We start from the raw sequence: 10000 nt of genomic DNA, 5'->3' as shown, positions 1-10000 counted from the left end.
AATACCATATTTTCATTATATTAGATGGAATTTTTTACACATACTTGCTATTTCATATGTTGACCAGAGAGGGAGCACTTTTAAAACCGACACACAGTCCTTTTTTTTTAAATACGTTTTCCAATTTTCTTTTAATCAGACCATATTTTCGGTATAATAGATGGGATTTTTACCTGGACCAAAATTCCATCTAATACCATATTTTCGTTATATTAGATGGAATTTTTTACACACACTTGTTATTTCATATGTTGACTTTTAAAACCGACACGGTCATTTTTTTTTAATACTTTTTCCAATTTTCTTGTAATCAGACCATATTTTCGGTATATTAGATGGGATTTTTACCTGAACCAAAATTCCATCTAGTACCATATTTTCGTTATATTAGATGGAATTTTTTACACACACTTGCTATTTCATATGTTGACCAGAGGGGGAGCACTTTTAAAACCGACACACAGTCATTTTTTTTAATACTTTTTCCAATTTTCTTGTAATCAGACCATATTTTCGGTATATTAGATGGGATTTTTACCAGAACCAAAATTCCATCTAAAATACCGAAGATATGGTCTGATTACAAGAAAATTTTAAACCGACACACAGTCATTTTTTTAATACCTTTTTAAATTTTCTTGTAATCAGACCATATTTTCGGTATATTAGATGGAATTTTTACCTGAACCAAAATTCCATCTAATATACCGAAAATATGGTCTGATTACAAGAAAATTTGTAAAAGTATTACAAAAAGAATTACTGTGTTGGATTTAAAAGTGTGCCCCTCTGGTCAACATATGAAATAACAAGTGTGTGTAAGAAATTGAAATGCGCCCCCTTTGGCCAAAAAATTAATTAGAATAACTTAATATGTGTATAGAGGCATACTGTAATAACTTGAAGTAAATAATGAATATTAAAAACCAATTAACCAAATTTTCTAGTAATCAGACCATATTTTCGGTATATTAGATGGAATTTTTACCTGAACCAAAATTCCATCTAACATACCAAAAAATATGGTCTGATTACAAGAAAATTTGAAAAAGTATATGAATAAGAAGACATAATGAACCCTTTTGAGCGACACACAGTCAATTTGAAAATACCTTCCTTTTAGGGACCACCCTAATTTTGATAGATTTCACCCACCAGGGGTGCAAATGAGACATTCTCTATTAGATGCAATGGTTTTCCGTATTGGGACCATGATTTTGGTCCTAACTTGTTCACCGGTCCTCATGCGGAAGGTACTTTTCCTTGTTGATGTCTCAAGAAGGGTAGAAATACACACACACACACACACACACACACAGTTATAAAAGAAAATACAAATACACAAGATCCTTATTATCTCATAATTTATTTCCAGTTTTCATTTTCCAACAATTTAACACATCTTTCTAAAAAAGGACAAATCCCTTAATACTATATCTAACAATCATTTAATTCAACCATATTCCAAAGTGAAACCTTTAGAGGAGTAAATGTTTTATTATATCTCACTTTTTTTTTTTAAGAATAGAACATACTTTGTACTAGAACTGTTTCCAGTTATTACTAGTCTATCAAGTTAAGAGCGTTTTTCTTCTTGTTTTCATCATTTTAACGCAGCCATATTCTAAAGTGAAACCTTTAGAGAAAAGGCACAGCGTATTTATTTTTTTCAATATTTTTTAAGTATTTTTTTGTTGTTGTCGTCGTTGAATTCAACAATATTCCAAAGTGAAACCTTTGGAGGAGTGCTTTTTTTTTTTTAAATATATATATACTGTTTATGTTGTCTTCGGGATAATACAAGACACTTCGTACGTTTATAATAATAGTATCTTTCTTCTTTCTTTTTTTTTCCATTATTTTAAATCAGCCGTATTCTAAAGTGAAACCTTTAGAGATTAGGCACAGTTTCTTTTTTTTTTTTCAATATTTCTGAAATGATTTTTGTTGTTGTTGTTGTTGTTGTCGTGAAATTTCTAAAGTGAAACCTTTAGAGAATTAGGACCATTCTGGAAAGTGGGGAAAATTTGCGCCGAGTGCAACTGTTGTCATGTTGCTCAGCCTAAGAGGCCATCGTTAAAAAGTCCTTTTTAACAAGTCCTCCTCCTCAGCACCGCTTCTTCTCCAGCTGCGCGTGCTTCTCCTTTGTTTCCAAACCTCATCCGCACAAAGAATGAGGGTCGATGTGTCGCTCTTGAGGCATGCCTGACCTCATTCACACAAAGAATGAGAGTCATCTTGGCATGGACGGGACAAGAGGCGACGGTGCCACGGGCGGCCCCCAACGGGCCGGCGCCGTGCGGCCTGGATTGGAGAATCCTCCTCAGGAGTATCCAGGGATGTGCGGGAATAGGCTCATCCTGACCACCAGGGTGAATATTTCCCAGATGAGAAGCTTGAAAGCATCTTAGAATCCCCACATCAGCGCCCGGGGAGGCTGATCTCGGGGACCCAGTCGTTCAGATGGCGGCTCTCCTGGCAGAAGAGGTGCAGCTTCTCCAGAGCGGGGTCCTCCCAAGAACCATCGGCTGGGTTCTGTTCAAACAGGAAGAGGAGACAGGATTCAGACATCGATCCAATGCACAGGGAATACGGAAACATTTTTTGAAAAACATTATTTATAATCAATTTGTCCATTTATTGTGTTAATTATGTATTATACTTTAACTTCCTTATTTGAGGTTTCACTATTTCAAGCCAATTTGATATGTCTGCTAAGCCACGCCCCCTTGGTTATTGTTGTCATGGACATATTCGTCAGAGATGGCGGAAGATCCACACTTACTACTACATAAATCTACTTCTTCTTCTTTTTTTTACCATTCATTAAAAAAAATTTAAATTAAAAAAATAATAATCTGATATTCACCGGCCATTTATTTACTTATGGGATGAGCCTGGTTGTAGTGGGCGGGCCGTGTGAATAGCCCGCGTTCTGATTTGTTGAAATACTTGGACCGGAAGTAGTTAGTTTTTTCGGAACTATGTTTTCTTTGATGAGAAAAAGAAGCCGGAAGATTTGAATATGTTCAATTAAATGTAGGAAAAATTATAAAAAATACAAACGCCCTTAAATTTATTTTGTTATTGCAGAAATTTAAAGTGATTTATATTAGCCTTTTTTTTGTCTGTTTATCCTATTTTTTATCATTATTATATTCTATTTGTATTTGCTTTTGTTTTCTTTGAAATTGTTGAGATTTGTTGAAAGTGCCTTGGTTTTTTATGTACATTGAGAATATATGTTTGTATGCACGTTGTTCGATTAAAAAAAAACGGAAGTTTGTTTGAAGCAGATGACAAAAGCTAATGTTTTTGAATGTTTTGCTCAACCTAAGGGATGTTTGAAAATGTTGAGATTTGTTGAAAGTGCCTTGGTTTTTATGTACATTTAGAAAATATGTTTGTATGTACATTGTTCAATTTAAAACAATTTTTTTTTTTTTAAAAGAACCCGGAAGTGAGTATTGTTTGAAGCAGATGATTAAAAGCTAATGTTTTTGCTCAGCCTAATGGATGTTTGAAATTGTTGAGATTTGTTTAAAGTGCCTTGTTTTTTATGTACATTGAGATTATATGTTTGTATGTACATTGTCCAATTAAAAAAAAAAATTAAAAAAAGTTTTTTTTAAATGCCGGAAAGGTGTAATGTTTGAAGCAGACGACAAAAGCTAATGTTTTTGCTCAACCTAACAGATGTTTGAAATTGTTGAGATTTGTTAAAAGTGCCTTGGTTTTTATGTACATTGAGACTATATGTTTGTATGTACATTGTTAAATTAAAAAATAAATACAAATTACAAAATAAAACCGGAAGTGTGTATGATTTGATGCAATGAAAAAAGCTAACCAGCTAAAACGCTGAATCGGCGGAAGGGGGGAGGTGGAGGAAACAACTGCCCCAAACGTTTAAGCGGATAATTCCACGTACCGTGACGAGGACACAGTGGGCGTCTTCAAGCTGCGGGGACTCGCCGGCGACAATCTCGGCCAGACGCTGCGTGTCGCTCACACGGACGATACTGATGTCGTTATCGAAGCAGAAGGACTGGATGAGGGTGAAGTGGATTTGCAGGGCGATATCACGCTCGAACTCCTCGTCCGTGGCCAGCACGCAGAACGCCACACTATCCGGGTCACTGTTCAAAGAATCAAATCATTAAAGACACTATTTAAAAAAGAATAATTTAAAGACACTAAAATGGTGACGATTCGGTCAATTCAAGTCAAGGGCAATTACTTACAGATTCATCACTTTGGCGCACTCGTAGACGCCCACGGTGAGCGAGTCGTTCTCTTTGGCGCTCACCAGCACATCCTCCAGGGCTGTCCCGGTGCTCTTCTGGCTTTTCTGGCTCAGAACTTCCTCAAGAGTCATGTTTGATGGCGGGCGTGAGCTAGAAGAGGCGAGTGTAAAAGTAAGATCCGTGACGGGAGAGATGAAGAGAGAAGTGTCCTCATCCGGGAGTCATCGGCTCTTTTTATAGAGAGCCGCTCGCGCAAGGTCAGTGAAAGAGCGGCGTTCTGATTGGCTGCCGTGGTCCTCAGTGTATTTGTATGATAATACCATTGTCACACTTCTGGCCCGTGGCAGATTGATGGGGTCAACACCCTCCCTCTTTTCGTGCTAAAAATAGCCTCATTATCTTATTTGTGCATATATATATATATTTATATAAAAAAATGCTTTGTTCAAGATTGCGCATGTGCAATAATATACATGCATATTATGATTGGTAAAAAAAATAAAAAAAATGTCAAAGTTTTTTTAACCATTAGTGGAAAGAGCAGGTGTGGACGCGGCCATCTGTGTGCCCCCGTTGCGTGGGTGCGTGCGTGGAGAAGCCTTCCATTGTCACGGCGTCATTCACATGCAAATGTGCAGCGCGTGCCAGAACGTCGTGCGTGCGTGCTGCTGCAAAGGATTTTTTTTTTTTTTTTTTTTTTTTTTTTTTTTTACGCATCAGCTGTCCTAAAAAAAAATATAATAATAATGTTTTCCTATTGATTCACTCAAGAGGAGTCCTAGGTCTTTAATGCAAAACTGGCATACATGAGACAACTGTTGTCCCGATACCAATATTTTGGTACCGGTACCAAAATTATTTCGATACTTTTCGGTACTTTTCTAAATAAAGGGGACCACAAAAAAAAATTGCGTTAAAGTACCAATGATTGTCACACACACACACATTAGGTGTGGTGAAATTAACCTATGCATTTGACCCATCCCCTTTGTTCCACTACCTGGGAGGTGAGGGGAGCAGTGAGCAGCAGCGGTGGCCGCGCCCGGGAATAATTTTTGGTGATTTAAACCCCAATTCCAACCCTTGATGCTGAGTGCCAAGCAGGGAGGTAATGGGTCCCATTTGTTTATAGTCTTTGGCATGACTCGGCCGGGGTTTGAACTCGCGACCTACCGATCTCAGGGCGGACACTCTAACCACTAAGCCACTGAGCAGGTAAATAAATAAATAAATAAATAATAAATAAATAATAAATAAATAATAAATAATAAATAAATAATAAATAATACATAATAAATAATAAATAAATAATTATAAATAAATAATGAATAAATAAATTATTGGCTTTATTTTAAAAAAAAATCTTACGGTACATTAAACATATGTTTCTTATTGCAAGTTTGTCCTTAAATAAAATAGTGAACATACAAGACAACTTGTCTTTTAGTAGTAAGTAAGCAAACAAAGGCTCCTAATTTAGCTGCTGACATATGCAGTAACATTTTGTGTTCTATTATTTTGTCAACATTAATAAGGACAAGCGGTAGAAAATGAATTATTAATCTACTTGTTCATTGACTGTTGATATCTGCTTACTTTCTCTTTTAACATGTTCTATCTACACTTCTGTTCAAATGTAATAATCACTTATTCTTTTGTTGTTTGGATACTTTACATTAGTTTTGGATGATACCACAAGTTTGGGTATCAATCCGATACCAAGTCGTTACAGGATCATACATTGGTCATATTCAAGGTCCTCATGTGGGACACAGGGACATATTTCCTGAGTTTATAAACATAATATAAATAATTTTGTGATGCCAAAAAATATCAACATAATCATAGTACTTTTCAGAGGTGGTATAGTACTGTATATGATTCATTAGTATTGCGGTACTATACTAATACCGGTACACCGTAAAACCCTAATATGAATGATAAAACACTGAATACTGACAACATATGAACATGATTAACATATTTTACAATCAAGTAAAACGCAACAAAAATGCAAATGTGGGTATCAATTTGATACCAAGTCGTTACAGGATCATACATTGGTCATATTTAAAGTCCTCATGTGTCCAGGGACATATTTCCTCAGTTTATAAACATAATATACATTTTTTAAAAACGAAAGAAGATGTGATGCCAAAAAATATTGACCTAATCATAGTAGTATCGACTAGATACGCTACTGTACTTGGTATCATTACAGTGGATGTTAGGTGTAGATCCACCAATGGCGTTTGTTTACATTTTGACGCCGGTGAGCTACGGTGTGTAGTGAAGCATGTTTAGCTATTCCTCGTCCTGCAGGGATGATACTTGTAAGAAACTCACTTTATTTGGCGCCATGGAGACGAGGATTAGTGATTTAGAAGTAGCTAAAAACACGGCAGACTGTCTTAAAGCACCTCTTCCGGTTTCAGAGTGATATAACTTCACCTTTATCGTTAGTTTTTTTTTAGCCAAAATGCGTCCGTTCTCCCTTTTCTGTCTACACACTGTCTGCTTGTAAGTACTCTGTGATTGTGCGCTGCCGAACATGCTCGTCTGCTCGTAAAACCAGCAATGACACGACGTGACGACGACGACGACGGGGTGGAGGGTACTTTTTAGAGGCGGTATAGTACCGAATATGATTCATTAGTATCGCGGTACTATAATAATACCACGTTTACTAATACCGTACAACCCTAATTGGTGCAAATGTAAATTCCTGCAATATTCAATTTATTGAACGCACCACCCTCCAAAACTTCCTCACACTTATCATTGTAACTGAGCTACTGTGTGGAACAATTTCCCTTGTGGATCATTAAAGTTTGTCTAAGTCTAAGTCTAAGTCTTAATTTGCTAAGTTATATCTGCATAAGAATCCAGAAAAAAAAAAGGGGGAGGCGAAACCGTGCAGGACTGATTGAATCACTCTTTTGTTGGAGAGAAGGCAAAACGGCAGATGGAGAGGTGTCGCTATGAGCCCCAAACCCCCGCCCCTCGAACCTAAACCCAGGTCAACCCCGGCCCTGCAGGGCGCCCCCCCCCGATCTATTGTGCACGAGTCTGCATGCGCTGCCCCGCTGTCTGAGTTTTGATATCATTTGAATGCCAAAGAGGTCACACTGAGCCGGAGGTGCAAACTTTCACAATGAAAAGTGCTCTTATCTCTCAGGAGTGCATGCTGATAAAAAAAAACAAAAAAACACTTGCATTTAGCATGTGTGTGTGTGTGTGTGTGTGCGTGTGTGTGTTGTAAACACTACGTCGACCGTGTGTTTTGTGCGACAACAAATGCTTTTCAGGACGTTATTGCAGCAACAAAAGGAGTGTTTACTTTGCAAACGTGCAACTTTCACTTTAGATCTCGCAAGTATCGTAACATTTTAGGATTTATACGCTTGCAAGAGTGTGCGCGTGCCGAATCGTTAGGATCCATTGTGGCTGCAACACATCTGCCACACACACACACCGAGCTCAACATATGTTACTTTGATCGTGGCCTGCTACAAGCCACTCCCTTATTGCAGAGCTGTAAACCGAGTCAACTATAGGAAAAAAAAAAAATCCTCAAATAATAAATAACAGCATGCAGTTATTTAACAGTATTAATTAATTTAATTAATTTAATTAATTATTTAATAGTAACATGCAGTGGGATTGAATCGGAGCGGCTTCTTCCGACTCCTTTTCAAGCATGTTTACCTAAAGGTCTTAGTGGCCACATGCGTGGACAGCACCTTTTAGCTCTTATTTCCCAAATTGTGTACACTACTGAATTGGGGTCTTACGGCCGCTTATGTGGACACTTATACTGCCATCTGGTGGTGTCAGAAGAGTATAACATACGATGGCATTTGGGGAAAAAAAAGTGTAAGAATAAGAATTAGCATGTCATTAAACATGAAGTACACGTTTGTGTACTTATGGACTAAGTACATCATGTCAAGAGATGATTCTTAGTTTTTATTCTAATTAGGGTCCAATAAGCCCAAATAGCAAAGATAAATCAAAACAAGCATATAAACAAACAGCTTGGGCCTTAAAGGCCTACTGAAATGAAATGTTTTTATTTAAACGGGGATAGCAGATCCATTCTATGTGTCATACTTGATCATTTCACGATATTGCCATATTTTTGCTGAAAGGATTTAGTATAGAACAACGACGATAAAGTTCGCAACTTTTGGTCTTTGATAAAAAAAAAGCCTTGCCCCTACCGGAAGTAGCGTGACGCCTATTCTTTTCAATGCAGCGAGAGCGATTCGGACCGAGAAAGCGACGATTACCCCATTAATTTGAGTGAGGATGAAAGATTTGTGGATGAGGAACGTGAAAGTGAAGGACTAGCGTGTAGTGCAGGACGTATCTTTTTTTGCTCTGATCGTAACTTAGGTACAAGGGTTCATTGGATTCCACACCCTCTCCTTTTTCTATTGTGGATCACGGATTTGTATTTTAAACCACCTCGGATACTATATCATCTTGAAAATGAGAGTCGAGAACGCGAAATGGACATTCACAGTGACTTTTATCTCCATGACAATACATCGACGAAGCTCTTTAGCTATGGAGCTAACGTGATAGCATCGGGCTTAAATGCAGATAGACACAAAAGAAATAAACTCCTGACTGGAAGGATAGACAGAAAATCAACAATACTATTAAACCATGGACCTGTAACTACACGGCTAATGCTTTCCAGCCTGGCGAAGCTTAACCATGCTGTTGCTAACGACGCCATTGAAGCTAACTTAGCAACGGGACCTCACAGAGCTATGCTAAAAACATTAGCGCTCCACTTACGCCAGCCAGCGCTCATCTGCTCATCAACACCCGTGCTCACCTGCGTTCCAGCGATCGACGGAGCGACGAAAGACTTCACCCGATCATAGATGCGGTCGGCGGCCCACAGACGGAGGAAGTCAAGGTGAGGTCGGCGGCTAAACTATCAGACTGCGTGGTCGGTAGTAGTGGGTTTCAGTAGGCCTTTAAGAGGTTAATTTTGTTCTTCAAAATAAACTACACCTTAAACATTTACTAGGATTTCAGGGCTTTAAACAGCATTTTATTCACAGTAGAACAGGGGTGTCAAACATACGACCCGTGGGCCCGGATCAGGCCCGCAAACAGGTTTTATCCGGCCCGCGGGATGAGTTTGCGAAGTATAAAAATGAACCTGACATTTTTGAATGAAAAAAAAACAGCTGTTCTAAATGTGTCCACTGGATGTCGCAATAGCAATTCTTTGTATCTTTGTAGATGATGCTACATATGTAAAAAAACCAAAAAACTACATGATGTTAGTGCACCAGTCGAGGAAAATGAGCAAACGACATGAATAACATCTTGTAATTTGATTTTGATATTATTTCTTCATCTTGATGGATTGAAAATTAACACCAATGAGTTGACTGATGAACATTATCATATAATTTATGCAGAAAGTAGAAATAATGACAAATAAAGATAGAATACTATTAACCGCAACATCCATCCATCCATTTTCTACCGTAACATGTAAGTGTAAAAAAAACAACATTATTATAATTTGTACATTTTCAGAATGTGCTTTTTAAAGCTCTTTATTTTTAAGTTAAATTTAAGTTATACAAGCGGTAGCTTGTTTCGCAGGTTTTATATAACATCTTGGGAAACCTGTGAAACAGGCTTGTAGGGATGATATAGCTTCTTGTGCTTCTTCCTGACCTAACGTATATATGTATATATATATATATATATATATATAT

At 37.5% G+C, this 10000-nt stretch overlaps 1 protein-coding gene across 1 annotated transcript; it reads right to left on the bottom strand.

Moving 5' to 3' along the window:
* Positions 1 to 1354: 1354 nt before the first annotated feature.
* gadd45gb.1 (growth arrest and DNA-damage-inducible, gamma b, tandem duplicate 1) lies at positions 1355 to 4467 on the bottom strand. The gene is made up of 3 exons (XM_062032068.1): positions 4245 to 4467; positions 3932 to 4139; positions 1355 to 2535 (listed from the first exon to the last, which is right to left on the bottom strand). The coding sequence occupies exons 1-3, from the start codon at positions 4376 to 4378 to the stop codon at positions 2422 to 2424; spliced, it is 456 nt and encodes a 151-aa protein (XP_061888052.1). The 5' UTR covers positions 4379 to 4467; the 3' UTR covers positions 1355 to 2421.
* Positions 4468 to 10000: the final 5533 nt, after the last annotated feature.

This window comes from Entelurus aequoreus, linkage group LG21 (assembly GCF_033978785.1).
Source record: "Entelurus aequoreus isolate RoL-2023_Sb linkage group LG21, RoL_Eaeq_v1.1, whole genome shotgun sequence".
Classification (NCBI taxonomy): Eukaryota; Metazoa; Chordata; class Actinopteri; order Syngnathiformes; family Syngnathidae; genus Entelurus; species Entelurus aequoreus.
Note: the sequence above shows the minus strand (reverse complement) of the source record. Positions and strands in the feature narration are given on the sequence as shown.